The sequence below is a fragment of the Chiloscyllium punctatum genome, chromosome 39, assembly GCF_047496795.1.
Source record: "Chiloscyllium punctatum isolate Juve2018m chromosome 39, sChiPun1.3, whole genome shotgun sequence".
NCBI lineage: Eukaryota > Metazoa > Chordata > Chondrichthyes > Orectolobiformes > Hemiscylliidae > Chiloscyllium > Chiloscyllium punctatum.
This window is the reverse complement of record NC_092777.1, coordinates 6,493,132-6,514,138: the sequence shown is the minus strand read 5'-3', so window position 1 is coordinate 6,514,138 and position 21,007 is coordinate 6,493,132. Positions and strand designations below refer to the sequence as shown.

Genomic DNA, 21,007 nt, shown 5'->3' with positions numbered 1-21,007 from the left:
TAGAAAAAAGGAGATTGAGTCTACAAAATCATGAGGGGTATAGACAGGGGAGGGGGAGAGAGAAAGAGAGACACAGAGATCTTCCCCCCCCCCCCCCCCCCCGCGTGAGGGTTTCAATAACGAGAGGTGGAAAATTTAAGGGGGACATGCGTGGAAATCACTTCACACAGAGGGTGGTAAGTGCCTAAAACGTGTTGCCAGCAGAGGCAGGCATGGTACAGTCATTTAAGGTGCGTCTGGACAGATGCAAGAGTAGGTGGGGAGCAGAGGGATACAAATGCTTAAGAACTAGCAATAGGTTTCGACAGTGGATTTGGATTGGCTCAGCCTTGGAGGGCAGAAGGGCCTGATCCTGAGCTGTAAATTTTCTTTGTTCTTTGAATCCGAGTCACAGAACCAGATGAAGATCTGGACCCCCACCCACCCCCGGCAGGGTCTCTCGGTTCCGCGATTGATCAATAAACACTTGCAATCAGTCTGGCTGTTAAGACTTCACTCTTTATTTTTCATACGGTCAGGCACAGAGCATCCAGAAATACAGAGGTTATGCACTTCCGTGTTCCTCGGAGGAGCTGCGCACATGGCTTAAAACAAAGACATGTTTATATTTTTCTTAAAAGAAGGGTACAGGCTATGATCGCAAAGTACATTCAAACAATTACCAATCAATACACAATCTTGCTTTATTTGACAGTTACTTCGTCCAATGATACTTTATTTTCCAACACTTAGGCCACTCTTACCTCACTAACCGAGCCATTGCACCTGCACCTGGTGGTCAGTTGGGATAGCTAGAAATGTCTTATCCAGTCTAGTTATTTCTATGCTGTAAAGGGCGTGTTATCTGCTAATCTATATTGAAGCAGACTGTGATTAGTCACTTATGCAGCTTTAGCAGAATTAGCAGTTAGTAACTGAAAAGTCATTTTATGCAGTTGACTGCATCTGTGGGATATGCATCCCAATCCAGCTCCTTGAAGACCGCATTAGGGAACTGGAGCTGGATGAACTTCGGATCATTCAGGAGGTGGAGAGGGTATTGAGGGAGTTACAGGGAGGGAGTCACAACTCAGGTAAAAACAAGGTAGACGGCTTACCATCAGGGAACAGAAAGGGAATCAGCAAGCAGTGCAAGGATCTCCTGTGGCCATTCCCCTCAACAATAAGTATGGGGTGGGGGGGGTGTTCGGTGAGGAGCGACTTACCGGATTACGCAATGGGGCCCGGTCTCTGGCTCAGAAGGGAAGGGGGAAGTTGTACGTGGAGTCAGAGGAGATAGGGGAAGTGTTAAATGAACATTTTTAGTCAATATTCGCACCAGAAAAAGACAATGTTGTCAAGGAGAATACTGAGAAGAAGGCCACTAAACGGGATTGAGGTTCATGAGGAGGTGTTAGAAATTCTGTAGTGTGAAAATAGATAAATCCCCTGAGCTGGATGGGATTTATTCTAGGATTCTCTGGGAAGCCAGGGAAGAGATTGCAGAGCCCTTGGCTTTGATCTTTGTCATTGGCTACAGGAATAGTACCAAAAGAATGGAGGATAGCAAATGTTGTCCCCTTGTTCAAGATGAGGAGAAGAGAGAACTCTGGTAACTATAGACCAGACAGCCTTACTTCGGTTGTGGATAAAGTGCTGGAAAAAGTTAGAAGAGAGAGGATTTATAATCATCTAGAAAGAAAGAAATTGATTAGGGATAGTCAACAAGGTTTTGTGAAGGGTAGGTCATGCCTCACAAACCTTAGAGTTCTTTGAGAAGGTGACTAAACAGGTGGATGTTGGTGAAGCCGTTGATTTGGCATATATGGAATTCATTAGGGCATTTGATACGGTTCTCCAAGATAAGCTACTACACAAAATATGGAGATATGGGATTGCAGGTGATTTGGCGGTTTGGGTCAGAAATTGGCTGGCAGAAAGACAACAGAGGATGATGGTTGATGGGAAACGTTCATCAGGAGTTCGTTTACTCGTGGTGTACCGCAAGGATCTGGTTTGGGGCCACTGCTGTTTGTCATTTTTATAAACAACCTGGATGAGGGTGCAGAAGGATGTGTTAGCAAATTTGCGGATGACACTAAGGTCAAAGGATGTTGCAGGTTACAGAGGTGACATACACAAGTTGCAGAGCTGAGCTGAGAGGTGACAAATGGAGTTTAATGCAGAAAAGTGTGAGGTGATTCACTTTGGAAGGAGTAACAGGAATGCAGATTAGTAGAAGAAAAGTAAGATTCTTGGTAGTGTAAATGAGCAGAAATCTTGGTGTCCATGTACACAGATCCCTGAAAGATGCCATCCAGGTTGATAGGGCTGTTCAGAAGGCAGATGGTGTTTAGCTTTTATTAGTAGAGGGATGGAGTTTCAGAACCATGACGTTATGTTGCAGCTGTACATAACTCTGGTGTGGCCGCACTTGGAGTATTGCATGCAATTCTGGTCACAGCATTATAGGAAGGATGTGGAAGCTTTGGAAAGGGTTCAGAGGAGATTTACTTGGATGTTGTATGGTATGGAAGGAAGGTCTTACAAGGAAAGGTTGAGGTGACTTAATTGAGACACAAGATAATCAAAGGATTAGATCGGGTGGATAGTGAGAGTCTTTTTCCGAGGACAGTGGAGCATAGCTTCATATTGAGAGGTGATAGATATAAGACAGATGTCAGAGGTAGTTTCTTAATCAGAGTAGTAGGGGCACGGAATGCACTGCCTGCAACAGTTATATACTCGCCAATTTTACAGGCATTTAACTGGTATTGGCATATGGATAGTGTAGGTTAGATGGGCTTCAGATTGGTTTCACAGAGTGGTGCAACATCGAGGGCCAAAGAGCCTGTACTGCGCTGTAATGTTCTACCTTCTAGATGAAATGTCTAATACCTGTACGAGGAGCATGCATTCAAAGTGGGAGGGGGAGGATTCAAAGGAGATGTGAGAGGCAAGTTTGTTTTTTTTACGCAGTGGTGGGAGTCTGAACACACTGGAAGTGGTGGAGGTGGAGACAGATACAATAGGGATGTTTAAGGAATGTTTAGATAACACATGAACATGCAAGGAATGGAGGGATATGAGCCAAGGGCAGGCAGAAGGGATTAGTTTAATTTGGCATCATGTTCGGTACAACATAGTGGGACGAAGGGCCCAATCCTGTGCTGTACTGTTCTATGTTCTCGTCACTCTATTGGATCCTAACCAGACTTTTGAATAACAAATCCCAGAGTTTTTTTTAAGCCTAAAGATAAGTGACTTAATTATTTATTAAAATTAAACAATAGTAATCTGATTAACATCTGTGCTTGAAATCCAAAGCTTTTGTTTTCCGTCCCCATTCACATAAAAGACAAACACAGTCAAGGGAAAAATAAAGTTACAAAATCGGCTAAATGGCTTTCATGTTGTGTTGTTTCACAGGTATAACTGTGGATTCCTTGTTACTTTTTCTGAAATTTGATCTGATCACCATCATTTACCTAGCCAAAGACAGCAATACATCTAACTCAGTTTTGTACTATTTAGGCTTTACTATGGGTAACATGAGTCCACATGGACAGCAGCGGTTCAAGAAGGCACCTTACAAACCTTCTCAAGGTCAATAAATACTGGTCAGTCAGCAACACCCACATTCCACGAGCAAATAATCCATAAACTGAATTTGGTAATATCTGGGAACATTTGTGAATATCTTCTGCACCTCTCTAATGTCAACACATCTTTCCTAAAGTGTGGTGCCCAGAACTGGTTGCAGTACTCCAGTTGAGACTACATCAGTGTTTTATACCAGATAATGTAAGAGGTTAATTTTAGAAGGTAAACTTCCTTGTTTCATATGCTGTGCACCTATTAATGAATCCTAGGATATAGCATGTTTGCACTGCTATTTGTTAACTGGACTTTGAACCTGCCTCGACACTTTCAACGATCTATTTTGCCATGATTATTGGGTTTTTAGATTAGATTCCCTACAGTGTGGAAACAGACCTAACAAGTCCACACCGACCGTCCAAAGAGTAACCCACCCCCCTCTGACTAACGCACCTAACACTTTGGACAATTTAGCATGGTCAATTCACCTGACCTGCATGTCTTTGGATTGTGGGAGGAAACCGGAGCACCCGGAGAAAACCCGCGCAGACACAGGGAAAAAGTGAAAACTCCATGCAGACTGTTGCCTGAGGCTGCAATCAAACCTGGGACCCTGGTGCTGTGAGGCAGCAGTGCTAACCACTGAGCCACTGTGCCGCCCACATTCAAAGTTAATGTTTTCAAAAGGGCACAAAGAATCTTACAAAATGATTCCCAGATTCACATAACCATCCTTGTGGATTCAGCAATATCACTTGAATTGGCACACCACACAATTCAAACTCTACTGTGAGTAATTGAGGATTAGGACAAAGAAGTTGTTCACCCTCTTAACTTGGTTCTAACATATAAAACACAAGTAAGGTGTATCGAGTCTGTGTGGAATATTACAAGAGAATTTGTATTATTTTAACCTTTTCAGTCTGCTCTTAATTTTATGAAGATATGTAAACAGAAAGTAAGCTCAAATAGTTATGCGGGGATACAATAAGATTGCAATACAGTGTTCAGCAAAAGCAAAGGAAAAGAGGGGATGAGTGTGACAATCTGATTAAAGAACACATTGGAGTCAAAAATTTTGTTTGGAATTGAGAAGCAAAAAGGGGGCAATTGACACTACTAACAAATGTCTTAATCTCAAAACAGAAAGAGAATAATCTGTATTGAAGTCACAAATCAGCAAGGATTAGAGAACTTTAAAACTTTTTATTTCAAAAAGGGCACCTCTACCCCAAAATGTCAATGTCCTTTGTGCCCCACTCCCACGACCCATACTAACACACACACTTTTGTTGCCTTCCCACGTGAAAAATTCGAGACATAACTCACCCCGATCACTACTGTTGTTTTCACTGAGATGTTTGCAGCCTCAGCAGTGGTCTGTTGAGACTACTAGAATTGTTGCATTAACCAAAATTGGCCAGCAGTCCTTGCAGTCAGGATTTACTGTTCACAAAGGGTCCAATGCTCAACAGATTAATTTCCCTCCCCCCCCTCAATATGTTACTGCTGTAGGGTAGGCTTTTTAAATATCAATTCGTTTGAAACACACTTTTCTTCCAAGGGTGGTTTGATGAACAGGACAACCCAAATAAAGTTTAGCCCAGTTGGTTTCAGTTAGTAATAGAGAAGGGCATCTAAAGTATAACTTGTAAATTTGAGAAGTACTATTCTCTATCAGATGAGAGGGGATAATAGCCAGGGTAAAACGGAACCAAAGAAAAATCCATAATAACAGTGATCTTTAAAGGGGTCACAATTCAGATACAGAGGGCTGCATTTCAACAACAGAAATCAGAAAAAACAGGGCTTATAATTCAAAGTAGTGGAGCTAATCCAAACAGCATTTCATCTTATCCTTTTGCAATGAGCAAGAACCTGGATGGCTTAAATCAAACAATTTTTCTGCTAGCAACTTCAACCTGCTCCTATATTCTAAACGCTTATGGTTGGAGTTAGGAACTCCATCAAATCCATACATCGCTCCCCACCAAGCTGCAGCTATAGTGCCAGTAGAATCACTATCACCCCCATGGAAAACCGCTCGATTACAAAGCTCTCTCCAGGAATTGCCTGAGCCCAAGATGGCATCGTAAGCAATCATGGGAGCATCATGCCCGCTTGCCCCACCCCAGCCCGAATAGCTAATAGAGGTATAGAATTTGTCACGTTCCATCACATCATACGGAACTGGGAAAATTGGCTTGGATACCCCATCCAAAATGCCTCTATCCTGAAGGTACTTCTTCCACTGGTTTTCAAAGTAGGACCTGAAAGGAAAAAAAATGTGATGAGGTATTCAATATTCTAAAGATTTTATCCTCCCTAAGTATATCAAGAAAGACCACAATTTTCACAAGTTCTGGACAGCGCAAAACATCAAAAATATCTTATTGATTGTAGGAAGTGCATGAGGAAAACGTGATGAGGCGGCATTATCACTGGACCAGTAATCTAGGGACAGGTTTTAATTTTACCATTGCAGCTGGTAGAATTTAACTTCAAAAATAAATTTGGAACGGAAAGCTAGTCCTGGTGATGGTGACTATGACAATAATCATCAATTATTATTCACCTACATCCTTTAGGTCAAAAATTTAGGTTACAGTCAAACGGGTTGATTTGAACAAGCTTTCAAAGGTGAAGTGAAGAGAGCATCTAGGCATAGACTTTATAATCAGAGGCATCAAAAGATCTCACAATAGTGTGAGTGGAGTGTTGACAGGTAGGATAATAGATCTCTGCAGATGATCAAGAGTGTTGGTGTGAGTAAAGTGTCAACAACTGAATAACAAGTAAAGGGATGACCTTCCTTTCAAGAAGGAAATCTGCTGTCCTTACCTGGTTTGGCCTACATGTGACTGCAGACATGTTTGATTCTTAATTGCCTACTTGCTTCAGATCAATTAGGGGTGCCCATTTCCAATGAAAACAAAATAAAAGTTCTTTGTCACAAAGAAGACGTGACAGCCAATTTGTGGCTAGTTGAATGAAGGATAATGGCCTGAAGCCTAAACTGAATTGCAGTATTGGATCACTTATGACCATTCAAGAAAAGGTAACTAGAACCTCATTTCAGTGTCTCATGCAAAAAAGTCAACCCTTAGCAGCATATCAACCATCATTCAAACCTCCCCAAACCCCACCACAGAGGAATACAACAGGATATGGAATGCACTGCCTAAAATTATGGTGGAGACAGGCAGAATTGAACCATTCCAAAAGGCATTGATGAGTATTCAGATATAAATAGTATGCAAGGGGATCTTGGCACTGGGTAAAGATGCTCATTTGAAGGGCCAGAGTAGGCACAATGGACCAAATGGCCTCCTGCCATGCAGTAGTAACTCTGTGATTTGCCAGTTTTGATTTGTGTGGCTGGAGGTGGGTACTGCAGATGCTGGAGATTAGAGTCAAGATTACAGTAGTGCTGGAAAAGCACAGCAGGTCATGCAGCATCCGAGGAGCAGGAAAATCGACGTTTTGGGCAAAAACCCTTCATCAGGAATCAATTTGATTTGTGTGTTCATGTCTGCCTGACAGGACCTTCGCTAAAATGTTTATCCAAAGAACACTGCCTGTGAAAATACGGCATCTCTACAATTCAGCTTAGATTGCTAGCTGGCATCCATTACCGCAATGATCTAGATGTTACAGTACAGACCTCTGAGGAGTTGTCCTTCACACGAAGGAAAGGCACATTTTTGCATTTCAATTTCACCTGTCTGGCAAATCCAGTACTTCCAGAGAGAAGAAGAAAGCATTAGGAAGCAGATTATTAAGAAACATGTTAACACCATGAAACCATGCAAATATCAGCCTCAAGCCTCTCACGGAGCACTTACAAAGTGAAGAATGAATACTACACATACCATTCAGCCAGATTTTCAGAAACATAGTGCCCAGCATTTTCTACATAACTCTTTGTTTTCTCCAACACTCCCATCAGGCCTGCTCCCCAACTTTCTATGGGTCTATCATTCACTGCATAAGCTGTGAACAAAGCTGCAACTACTGAGCCCAGGTAGCCAGTTGGATGATGGTGAGTCATTCGGCCACTCTCGACAGCTACTTCAATCAGCATCTGTAACTCATTGGGATGAGGAAATCGCAGTCCAATACACATAGCCCTCATTGCTGCACCACATCCGCCTCCTTTAGGATTGAATGGGGTTTTCCAGCCATCTGAATGACCTGGCCTCAGTAACCTGACTGCATTCATGCAAGTCAAACCTGGCAAAACATAAATAGACATAGTGCAGAACATTAACTCCAGTTATGAATAGAAAAATTAATTCTTATTACTAATGAGAGAAACCCCAATATATAGATAAAAAAGTAACCTATCATTTTCCAGTTATTTACCTTAACCAAACTGAGCAACTTGTTAAGTGACCCAATCTAAACCAAATTCAAAACATGATTTCAGAACATGAGGATAATATCAAAGAGATATACGTTGTTTTAAAGGAATTTCCATTTTTAATGGGAGTCAGTTGGCTGAACAGCTGATTTGTGATGTTGACCCCAGTCACGTCGGCTCAATTCCCACACTGGCTGAGGTCACAATGAAGGTCCTATCTTCTCACCTGAGGTGTGGTGATCCTCAGGTCACCACCAGTCATCCATCAGTCTTTCTGTCTCTGAAAAAGCAGCCCAGTGGTTCTTTAGAACTCTAGGAACTTTATCTTTTTTGTCTTTTTGAACAAGATGGAGGATGGGAAAAAATGTCTGGCCGTGACAGCTTCTCCTTTCTTTGATGTACTTTAGGTGCTGGAGGTGATTTCCTCTAATTCCAAGAGCAGCAATTACTGTTTTATATGCTGTTGCATTGTTTTGGAAATTTGGGGGAAAAAAATTAAAACAACAGCAGTTTTAAAAGGGAGAAGAACAGACAAAGGAAGCACATGGTGAAGTCTGTATAGGGGAGGGGGAGAGAGAGAGAAATAAACTAACAGAGCAGTGAACCTGCACAGTTCCTGTCTTTGCTGTTTGAATTCATGTATTGCTGGACATCGGAATGCATCTGGGAAAATTAGCAAACAGTGAATTTCACAACTAATCTTGGAGGAACCTGTTTGGGCGAAGTTCACAACACAAAATCAGATAAATTAATCATTGTTTTAAGTCTGTCCAACAGAAAGGCTGCAGCAGTGACTAGAGTGGGTTCTTTCTTGATTATATGTTTTTGGAGAGAAGTCTCTTGATTAAAATTAAAATATAAGCCATAACTATTAATTTAACCTGGGGCAGTGTTTTGTAGAGGAATAAGACGGATTTATTTTCTGGGTCTGTAGATTGTGAAGGAGCAAAAATGGCCTTTACTTGTCAATATGTACTTGTCAGATGTGAGAGTTTAAAGAGAGTTTAAGGGTTACTGTGGATTATATCTGCAATAAATGCTGTTGGATGCGAATCTTATCGGATCGAATGGATCAGTTGGAGACACAGTTAGAAACGATGAGGAATTTGCAACAGCAACAGTATGTGATGGATGGCTGTTCTCGGAAAGTGGGGGTTGGGGGGGGGTGGGGGGAGGTGGAGGGGAATCTCAGATACAGACACATAGATGGGTTAACTCCAGGAAGGGTAAGAGAGGTACACACATAGGGCAGGAGTCTTTTGGGGATATACCCATTTCAAACACATATGCAGTTTTGGAAAATGTAGGGGGTGATGGATTCTCTGGGGAACGTAGCACCAACAGCCAAATTTCTGGTATGGACACTGGCTCTAATGAAACGAGGGGTATGTCAGCTTCCAAGAGATCAATTATGTTAGGTGATTCTGTAGTCCAAGGTACAGACAGATGTTTCTGTGGCCAGCAGCGAAAAAGCAGAATGGTGTGTTGTTTCCCTTGTGCCAGGATCAAGGATGTCTCAGAGAGGGTGGAGAAGTTCTCATGGGGGAGAGGGGCCAGCAGGAGGTCATTGTCCACATTGGAATCAATGGTATAGGAAGGGAAAAGGTTGAGATTCTGAAGGGAGATTACAGAGAGTTAGACTGAAATTTAAAAAGGAGGTCCTCAAGGGTAGTAATATCTGGATTACTCCCAGTGCTACGAGCTAATGAGGGCAGGAATAGGAGGATAGAGCAGATGAATGTATGGCTGAGGAGCTGTGTACGGGAGAAGGATTCACATTTTTGGATCATTGGAACCTTTTTAGGGGTAGATGTGACCTACACAAGAAGGATGGATTGCACCTAAATTGGAAGGGGACTAATATACTGGCAGGGAAATTTGCTAGAACTGCTTGGAAGGAATTAAACTAGTAAATTGGGAGGGGGGGGGGACCCAGGGAGATAGTGAGAAAAGAGATCAATCTGAGACTGGTACAGTTGAGAACAGAAGTGAGTCAAACACTCAGGGCAGGTAGGGACAAGGTAGGACCAATAAATTAAACTGCATTTATTTCAATGCAAGGGGCCTAACAGGGAAGGCAGATGAACTCAGGGCATGGTTAGGAACATGGGACTGGGATATCATAGCAATTACAGAAACATGGCTCAGGGATGTGCAGGACTGGCAGCTGAATGTTCCAGGATACAAATGTTACAGGAAGGATAGAAAGAGAGGCAAGAGAGGAGAAGGAGTAGCATTTTTGATAAGGGATAGCATTACAGCTATGCTGAGGGAGGATATTCCCGGAAATACATCCTGGGATGTTATTTGGGTGGAACTGAGAAATAAGAAAGGGATGATCACCCTATTAGGTTTATATTATAGACCCCCTAATAGTCAGAGGGAAATTGAGAAACAAATTTGTAAGGAGATCTGAGCTATATATAATAATAGGGTGGCTATGGTAGGGATTTTAACTTTCCAAACATAGACTGGGACTGCCATAGTACTAAAGGTTTAGATGGAGAGGAATTTGTTAAGTGCTTACAATAAAATTTTCTGATTCAGTATGTGGATGTACCTACTAGAGAAGGTGCAAAACTTGACCTACACTTGGGAAATAAGGCAGGGCAGGTGACTGAGGTGTCAGTGGGAGAGCACTTTGGCACTATAAGTTTTAAAATAGTGGTGGAAAAGGATAGACCAGATCGAGAAGTTGAAGTTCTAAACTGGAGAAAGGCCAATTTTGACGGTATTAGGCAAGAACTTTCAAAAGCTGATTGGGGGCAGATGTTCTCAGGTAAAGGGACAGTTGGAAAACGCGAAGCGTTCAGAAATGAGATAACAAGAATCCAGAGAAAGTATATGCCTGTCAGGGTGAAAGGAAAGGCTGGTAGGTATAGGGAATGCTGGATGACTAAAGAAATTGAGAGTTTGGTTAAGAAAAAGAAGGAAACATCTGTCAGGTATAGACAGAATAGATCAAGTGAATCCTTAGAAGAGTATAAAGGAAGTAGGAGTATATTTAAGAGGGAAATTAGGAGGGCAAAAAGGGGACATGAGATCGCTTTGGCAAATAGAATTAAGGAGAATCCAAAGGGTTTTTACAAATATATTAAGGACAAGGGTAACTAGGGAGAGAAGAGGGCCCCTCAAAGGTCAACAAGGCGGCCTTTGTGTGGAGCCGCAGAAAATGGGAAAATGGGGGAGATACTAAAATGAATATTTTGCATCAGTATTTACTGTGGAAAAGGATATGGAAGATATAGACTGTAAAAATAGATGGTAACATCTTGTAAAATGTCCAGATTACAGAGGAGGAAGTGCTGGATGTTTTGAAATGGATAAAGGTGGATAAATCCCCAGGGCCTGATCAGGTGTACCCGAGAACTCTGTGGGAAGCTAAAGATTGCTGGGCCTCTTGCTGAGATATTTGTATCATCGATAGTCACAGGTGAGGTGCCGGAAGACTGGAGGTTGGCAAACGTGGTGTCACTGTTTGAAAAGGGCGGTAAAGACAAGACAGGGATCCACAGACCATTGAGCCTGACCTTGGTGGTGGGCAAGTTGTTGCAGGGAATCCTGAGGGACAGGATATATATGTATTTGGAAAGGCAAGGACTGATTATGGATAGTCAACATGGCTTTGTGCATGGGAAATCATGTCTCACAAACTTGATTGAGTTTTTTGATGAAGTAACAAAGAGGATTGATGAGGGCAGAGCGGTAGATGTGATCTATTTGGACTTCAGTAAGGCATTCGACAAGGTTCCCCATGGGAGACTGATTAGCAAGGTTAGTTCTCATACAGGGAGAACTAGCCATTTGGATACAGAACTAGCTCAAAGGTAGAAGACAGAGGGTGGTGGTGGAAGTTGGATTTCACACTGGAGGCCTGTGACCAGTGGAGTGCCACAAGGATCGGTGTGGAGTCCTCTACTTTTTGTCATTTACATAAATGATTTGGAAGCGAGCATAAGAAGTACAGTTAATACGTTTGCAGATGACACCAAAATTGGAGGTGTAGTGGACAGCGAAGAGGGTTACCTCAGATTACAACAGGATCTTGACCAGATGGGCCAATGGGCTGAAAAGTGGCAGATGGAGTTTAATTCAGATAAATGTGAGGTGCTGCATTTTGGGAAAGCGAATCTTAGCAGGACTTATACACTTAATGGTAAGGTCCTAGGGAGTGTTGCTGAACAAAGAGACCTTGGAGTGCAGGTTCATAGCTCCTTGAAAGTGGAGTTGCAGGTAGATAGGATAGTGAAGGCGGCGTTTGGTATACTTTCCTTTATTGGTCAGAGTATTGAGTACAGGAGTTGGGAAGTCATGTTGCAGCTGTACAGGACATTAATTAGGCCACTGTTGGAATATTGCATGCAATTCTGGTCTCCTTCCTATCGGAAAGATGTTGCTAAATTTGAAAGGTTTCAGAAAAGATTTACAAGGATGTTGCCAGGGTTGGTGATCTGAGCTACAGGGAGAGGCTGAACAGGCTGGGGCTGTTTTCTCTGGAGCGTTGGAGGCTGGGGGGTGACCTTATAGAGATTTACAAAATTATGAGGGGCATGGATAGATTAAATAGGCATAGTCTTTTCCCTGGGGTCGGGGAGTCCAGAACTAGAGGGCATAGGTGTAAGGTGAGAGGGGAAAGATATAAAAGAGTCCTACGTGGCAACTTTTTCACGTGGAGGGTGGTATGTTTATGGAATGAGCTGCCAGAGGAAGTGGTGGAGACTGGTACAATTGCAACATTTAAGAGGCATTTGGATGAGTATATGAAGAGGAAGGGTTTGGAGGGATAAGGGCTGGGTGTTGGCAGATGGGACTAGTTTGGGTTGGGATATCTGGTCGGCATGGACGGGGTTGGACTGAAGGGTCTGTTTCCATGCTGTACATCTCTATGACTCTAAGAAAAATCATTATTGCTCCATGTATTGGTATGTCAAGTGCCCAAGTGGTGGCATAGGAGCAGCAGCGATTCAGCCGCTCAAGCCTGCTCCACCATTGAATAAGATCATGTTTGATCTGTGGGCCAATGCCATATGCCTGTTGAAGTGCTTTCTAACATATCTCCCAAATGGTGTAGCTCAAATTCTTAGACTATGCCCCCAGATCGAAAATCAAATATTGAAAATTATTCCAACTTTGTTATTTTCCTATTCATCTGTGGGATGTATGCATTGCTCACTGGCCAGCATTTATCACCCTTTAGAGAGTGATGGTGAGCTGCCTTCTTGAACCGCTGTACTCCATCTGCTATGGGTTGACCCACAATGCGGTTAGGGAGCAAATTCCAGGATTTTGACCCAGCAACAGTGAAGAAACTTCCAAAGTCAGGATGGTAAGTGGCTTGGAGGAGAATTTGAAGATGGTGGTGTTCCCATGTATCTGCTAACTTTGTCCTTCTAGATGGAAGTGGTTGTGGGTTTAAAAGGTGCTATCAAAAGATCTTTGGTGAATTTCTACAGTGCATCTTGTAAAAAATCCACAATACTGAGTATTGCATATTAGTGGTGGAGGGAGTGTGGTTTGTGCATGTGCTGCCAATCAAGCGGGCTGTTTGGTCCTGAATGATATCAAACTTCTTGAGTATTTTTGGAGCTGCACCCATCCAGGCCTGACTTGTGCCTTGTAGATGGTGGGCAGGCTTTTGTTGATGAGGCGGGAAGCTCAGGAAATGAGTTACTCACCACAGCATTCTTGGTCTTTGACCTGCTTTTCTAGCCATGGTGGGTCCAGCTGAGTTTCTGACCAATGGCAATCCCCAGGATAAAATACAGAACCGTCTAGCACAGGAACAGACCCTTCAGCCCACAAATGTTTAGAATCACAGACTCCCTACAATGTGGAAACAGGCCATTTCGCCCAACCAAGTCCACACTGACCCTCCGAAGAGTAACCTACCCAGACCCACTCCCCTACCTATATATTCTATAGTTACCCCTGAATAATGCACCTAACCTACACATTCCTGAACACTACGGGCAATTTAGCTTGGCCAATTCACCTAACATACACATTTTTGGATTGAGAGAGGAAACCAGAGCATCCAGAGGAAACCCACACGGACACGGGGAGAATATGCAAACTGCACAAAGTCGTCAGGGGCTAGAATCAAACCCAGGTCTCTGACGCTGTGAGGCAGCAATGCTAACCACTGAGCCATTGTGCCAACCAAACATGACTGCAAATTAAACTAATCCTTCTGTCTGCCCTTGGTCCATATCCCTCCATTCCTTGCTCATGTGTTTATCTAAAAGTCCCACAAACACCCCTATCATATCTGCCTTCACCACCACCCTGGCTGTGCGTTCCAGACTCCTACTACACACTGTATGAATAAATATGCCCCTCACATCACTTATAGACTTCTATCAGGTCTTCCCTCAGCCTCTGCCACTCCAGGGGCAAAAAAAAATCTAAGGTTCTCTAGCCTCTCCTTATAAATCATACCCGCTAATGCAGGCAGCATCTTGGTAAACATTTCTGCATTCTCTTCAATGCCTCCACATTTTCCTGTAATGTTGCGACCAGGACTGAATGCAATACTCTTAAATGTAGCCTAAACAAAGTCTTATTAAGCTGCAACGTGACATCCCAACTCTTGTACTCCATTCCCAGACCAATAAAGACAAGCGTGCCATACGCCTTCTTTATTACTCTATCTACTTGAGTGGCCACTTTCAGATAACGATGGACTTGTACCCCAAGGTCCCTGTAAACATCAATGCGTTTCAGGGTCCTGGCATTCATTGTATAATTTTCCTTAACATTTGATCTCCCAAAGTGCAGCAACTCACTTACCCAGATTACACTCCATCTGCCATTCCTCCACTCATATCTGCAGCTGATCTATAACCCGTTGTATCGTTTGACAACCAGGATGTTAATAGTAGGGGATTCCATGATAGTAACACCATTGAATATCAAGAAACAGTGGTTATATTGTCTCTTGTTGATGATGGTCATAGCTGCTATACATGGAGCATGAATTTTACTTGCTACTTGTCAGCCCAAGTCAGAATATTTCCAGATATTGGTGTATTTGAACATGGACTGCTTCAGTATCTGAGGAGTCGCAAATACTGCTAAACACGTGCAATCATCAACAAATATTCTGAGCTTATCACGGAGGGAAGGTCATTGATGAAGCAACTGAAGGTGGTTGGGCTGAGGATACTACGGAGGAACTCCTGCAGAGATGTCCTTGAGCTGAGATGGTTGTGATTGAAGATCAGCCATCTTCTTATATCAGGAGAAAGTACAGATGCTGGAGATCAGAGTCAAAAGGTGTGGTGCTGGAAAAGCACAGCCAGTCAGGCAGCATCCAAGGAGCAGGAAAGTCGACGTTGCACATAAGCTCTTTTATGCGCCAGGAGTGGAGAGTTTGCCTCCGATACCAGCTTTGCTAGGGCTTCTTGATGCCACACTTGGTTGAATGCAGCCTTGATGTTAAGGACTGTCACTCTCACTTCACATCTGGAATTCAACTCTTTTGTCCATGTTTGGACCAAGGTGCTAATGAGATCAAGTGCTGAATAGCCCTGGTGGAACCCAAACTAAGTGTCACTGAGCAGGTTGTTGCTGAGCAGGTGCTGCCTGATAGCACCATTGATGACAATTTCCATCGCTTTACTGATGATTGAGAGTAGACTGATGGGGTGGTAATTTGCCAGGTTGAATTGGTCCTGCTTTTTATATACAGGGCATAATTGGGCAAGGTTTTACATTGTTGGATAGATTCCAGTGTTGTAACTGTACTGAAACAGTTTGGCTACGACAGTGACAAGTTCTGAAGCACAAGTCTTGCTGGAATATTATCAGGATCCATAGTCTTTGCAGTATCCAATGGCTCCAATTGTTTCTTGTTGAATCAAATTGGCTGAAGACTGGTATCAGTAATGCTGGCGACCACTAAGGAGATATAGAAGATAATCAGACAGGGTGTACAGTGAAAGCCTTTTTCCTCAGATGGTGATGATTAGCACAAGGGAATGTAGTTTTAAGTTGAGGGGTGATAGATATAGGACAGATGTCAGAGGTAGTTTCTTTAGTCAGAGTAGTAGGGGCGTGGAATGGACTGTATATTCGCTAACTTTAAGTGTGTTTAAATGGTCATTGGATAGACATATGGATGAAAATGGAATAGTGTAGGTTAGATGGGCTTCAGATTGTTGCGCCAACTTGCGAACAGGGCCAAATGGCCTGTACTGCACTGTAATATTCTAATGTTCTGAGACTGAGATTGATCAGCCACTCAGTACTTCTGGTTGAAGATTGCTGCAAATGATTCAGCTTTATATTATGCAGTTATGTGCTGGACTCTTCCATTATTGAGGAGGAGGAGATTTGTGGAGTCTCCTACTCCAGTGAATTGTTTAATCATCATTTTTAATTGGACAAGACAAGACTGCAGAGCTTAGGTCTGTTGGTTATGGGATAGGATTGCTTAGCTCTGTCTATCACTTACTGCTTATGTTGTTTGGCATGCAAATAGTCCGGCTCCATAGGTTCACTGGGTTGACACCTCATTTTCAGACGTGATCTGTGTGGAATTCAGGGTGGTGTTCGACAAGGTTCCTACTGATAACCGGTCAACAAGGTTAGATCACGTGGAATACAGGGAGAACTAGCTATTTAGATACAGAACTGGCTCAAAGGGGGATGTTGAAGGGTTGAAGTTTCTGACTAGTGGTATGCCACAAGAATCTGTGCTGGGTCCACAGTTTTTCATCTTTTATATAAATAGTTTGGATGTGAACACAGAAGGTATAGTTAGTAAGTTTGCAGATGACACCAATATTGGAGGTGCAGTGAACACCGAAGAAGGTTACCTTATAGTACAAGGGGACCTTGGTCAGATGAGCCAATGGGGCAAGGATTGGCAAATGGAATTAAGGACATAGAACATAGAAAAGTACAGCACAGAATAGGGCCTCTGGCCCACAATGTTGTGCCGAGGATTATTCCTAACCTAAAATAAAAAACCTAACCGCTCACCCCTCAATTCACTGCTGTCAGTGTACATGTCCAGCAGTCGCTTCAATGTCCCTAATGACTACTTCCCACCACCACACTGGCAACGCATTCCGTGCATTCACAACTCTCTGTGTAAAGAACCTACCTTTGACAGCTTCCTCCTAATATCTTAAAACTATGACCCCTCGTGCCAGTCAGTCCTGCCCTGGCGAAAAGTCTCTAGCCATGCCTCTCATTACCTTGTCACCTCTCTTCCACCTTCTCTCCAGAGAGAAAAGTCTGAGCTTAGTCAACCTCTCTTCATAAGAGAAGCCCTCCAGTCCAGACAGCATCCTGGTAAACCTTCATTGCACCCTCTCCAAAGCCCCCGTATCTTTCCTATAGTTAAGTGACCAGAACTGGACACAATATTCCAAGTGTGGTCTCACCAGGGACTTGTCGAGTCATAGAGATGTACAGCATGAAAACAGACCCTTCAGTCCAACCCATCCATGCCAACTAGATATTTCTACCCAATCTAGTCCCACCTGCCAGTACCCGGCCCATATCCCTCCAAACCCTTCCTATTCATATACCCATCCAAATGCCTCTTAAATGTTGCAATTGTACCAGCCTCCACCACATCTTCTGGCAGCTCATTCCATACATGTACCACCCTCTGTGTGAAAATTTTGCCCCGGAGGTCTCTTTTATATCTTTTCTCTCTCACCCTAAACCTATGCCCTCTAGTTCTGGACTCCTCGACTCCAGGGAAAAGATTTTGTCTATTTATCCTCTCCATGCCCTTCATAATTACCCCTCAGCCTCTGACACTCCAGGGAAAACAGCCCCATCCTGTTCAGCTTCCCACTATAGCTCAAATCCTCCAACCCTGGCAACATCCTTGTAAATCTTTTCAGAACTCTTTGAAGTTTCACAACATCTTTCCGATAGGAAGGAGACAAGAATTGCACGCAATATTCCAACAGTGGCTTAACCAATGTCCTGTACAGCCGCAACATGACCTCCCAACTCCTGTACTCAATACTCTGACCAATAAAGGAAAGCATACCAAATGCATTCTTCACTATCCTATCTACCGGCGACTACTTTCATGGAGCTATGAACCTGCACTCCAAGGTCTCTTTGTTCAGCAACAATCCCTAGGACCTTACCATTAAGTGTACAAGTCCTGCTAAGATTTGCTTTCCCAAAATGCAGCACCTCGCATTTATCTGAATTAAACTCCATCTGCCACTTCTCAGCCCGTTGGCCCATCTGGTCCAGATCCTGTTGTAATCTGAGGTAACCCTCTTTGCTGTCCACTACACCTCCAATTTTGATGTAATCTGCAAACTTACTAACTGTACCTCTTATGCTCACATCCAAATCATTTATGTATATGACAAAAAAGTAGAGGACTCCGCACCGATCCTTGTGGCACCCCACTGGTCACAGACCTCCAGTCTGAAAAAAACCCTCCACCACCACCCTCAGTCTTCTACCTTTCAGCCAGTTCTGGCTAGTTACCCCTGTATTCCCTGAGATCTAACCTTGCTAACCAGTCTACCATGGGGAACCTTGTTGAATGCCTTACTGAAGTCCATATAGATCACATCTACCACTTTGCCCTCATCAATCCTCTTTATTACTTCCTCAAAATAAAACTCAATCAAGTTTGTGAGACATGATTTCCCACGCACAAAGCCATGTTGACGATCCCTAATCGGTCCTTGCCTTTCCAAGTACATGTACATGTACATGCTGTCCCTCAGGATTCCCTCCAACAACTTGCCCACCACCGACATCAGGCTCACTGGTCTCCAGTTCCCTGGCTTGTCCTTACCGCCCTTCTTAAACAGTGGCACCACGTTAGCCAACCTCCAATCTTCCAGCACCTCACCTGTGACTATCGATGATCCAAATATCTCAGCAAGAGGCCCAGTAGCTGCAGCAAAACCTCGCAGCTCTTAGGTTCGACACCCCTGTTAATGAAAGCCAAAACATCATATGCTTTCTTCACAACCCTAACCACTTGGGTGTCAACTTTGAAGGACCTATGTACTTGAACACCAAGATCCTGCTGTTCCTCCACACTGCCAAGAATCCTGTCTTTAATCCTATATTCAGCTTTCAAGTTCAACTTTGCAAAATGCATCACTTCATACTTATCCAGGTTGAACTCCATCTGCCATTTCTCAGCCCAGCTCTGCATCCTGTCTATGTCGTGTTGCAGTCTGCAATAGCCTCGATACTATCAATGGCACCTCCAACCTTTGTGTCATTTACTAACCTACCCCTCAACCTCCTCATCCAAGTCATTTATAAAAACTACAAAGAGCAGTGGGCCAAGAACAGAGCCCTGCAGGACACCACTCACCACTGGCCTCCAGGCAGAATACTTTCCATCTACAACCACTCTCTGCCTTCTGTCAGCCAACCAATTCTGAATCCAGATAGTCGAATCTCCCTGTATCCCATACCTCCTGACTTTATGAATGAGCCTACCATGGGGAACCTTATCAAATGCCTTGCTGAAGTCCATATACACCACATCCACTGCTTGACCTTCATCGACCTGTCTTGTCACCTCCTCAAAGAACTCAATAAGATTAGTTAGGTATGACCTGCCTCTCACAAAGCCATGCTGACTGCCTTTAATCATGCTACACTTTTCCAAATAGTCATAAATCTTATCCCTCAGAATTCTTTCCAAAACCTTGCTGACCAAAGACACAAGACTGACTGGTTTGTAATTGCCAGGGATTTCCCTATTACCTTTCTTGAAAAGAGGAACAACATTCGCCTCCTTCCAATTCTCCAGTGAAGAATGAGGAAGGAAAGACCTTCACCAGCAGCTTACCAACCTCATTTCCTCGCTTCCCGGAGCAGCCTAGGATAAATCTGGTCTGGCCCAGGGACTTATCAATTTTAATGTTTGCCAAAACATCCAGTACATTAACTTCATCAATCTTGATCTGTTCGAGTCTGTATCCCAGCTCCTCAAAGTTCTCATTCACAACAAGGTCCCTTTCCTTAGTGAAAATTGAAGCAAAAAAAAACTCATTTAGGGCTTCCCCTATCTGTTCAAACTCCATGCACAAGTTCCCTACGCTATCCCTGATCGGCCCTACCTTCTCCCAATCATTCTCTTATTCCTCACGTATGAGTAAATATAGACAAATTTGAGGTGCTGCATTTTGGAAAGGCAATTCAGGGCAGGACTTATACACTTAATAGTAAGGTCCTGGGGAGTGTTGCTGAACAAAGGTTCATAGCTCCTTGAAAGTGGAGTGGCAGGTAGATAGGATAGTGAAGGCGGTGTTTGGTATGCCTTCCTTTATTGGTCAGAGTATTGAGTACAGAAGTTGGGAGGTCATGTTGCAGCTGTACAAGACATTGTTAGGCTACTTTTGGAATATTGCATACAATTCTTCACTCTTTCCTCTAGGAAGGATGTTGTAAAACTTGAAAGGGCTCATAAAAGATTTACAAGGATGTTGCCAGGGTTGAAGGTTTTGAGCTACTGGGAAAAGCTGAATAGGCTGGAGCTATTTTCCCTGGAGCATTGAAGGCTGAGTGGTGGGCTTATAGAGGTTTATAAAGTCATGAGGGGCATTGATGGCATAGATAGACAGACTCAGTCTTTTCCCTAGGATGCACAAATCCAGAACTAGAGGGCATAGATTTAGGGTGAGGTAGAAAAAAATTTAAAAATGACCTGAGGGACAACCTTTTCACACAGAGGGTGGTTCGTGTATGGAATGAGCTGCCAGAGGAAGTGATGGAGGCTGGTACAATTAGAATAGTTAAAAGGCATCTGGATGAGTATGTGAATAGGTAGAGTTTAAGAGGGATATGGGCCAAGTGTTGGCAAATGGGTCGAGATTAGTTTTGGATATCTGGCCGGCATGGATGAGTTGGACTGAAGGGTCTGATTCCATGCTGTACACCTCTATGGCTCTATGATTTAGCATTGTTCCTGGCATGCCCTCCTGCACTCTCCATTTCTCTTCACAGATGCCACCAGACCATCTGAGTTCCTCCAGCAATTTCTGTTTTCATTTGATCCTTAGATGCCAGAGGTTAGGTAGCAAAAACTGGCAAAGATACATTATCTAA

The 21,007-nt window shown here is 43.3% G+C and overlaps 1 protein-coding gene across 2 annotated transcripts in view; it reads right to left on the bottom strand.

Annotated features, from left to right (window-relative positions):
* Positions 1–478: 478 nt before the first annotated feature.
* Positions 479–21,007, bottom strand: part of adprh (ADP-ribosylarginine hydrolase) — a 28,698-nt gene continuing 8,169 nt past the window's right edge. Inside the window, exons 1-3 of one of the 2 annotated variants that reach the window (XM_072558097.1) lie at positions 14,732–15,790; positions 7,452–7,812; positions 479–5,849 (exon numbers count right to left, since the gene is read on the bottom strand). In XM_072558097.1, the coding sequence (XP_072414198.1) occupies positions 5,411–5,849; positions 7,452–7,812; positions 14,732–14,747 (816 nt within the window). In that variant the 5' untranslated portion in view covers positions 14,748–15,790 and the 3' untranslated portion in view covers positions 479–5,410. Of the gene's footprint in view, positions 5,850–7,451; positions 7,813–14,731; positions 15,791–21,007 lie in introns of those variants that run through there. The other variant, XM_072558096.1, reaches the window with a different exon arrangement.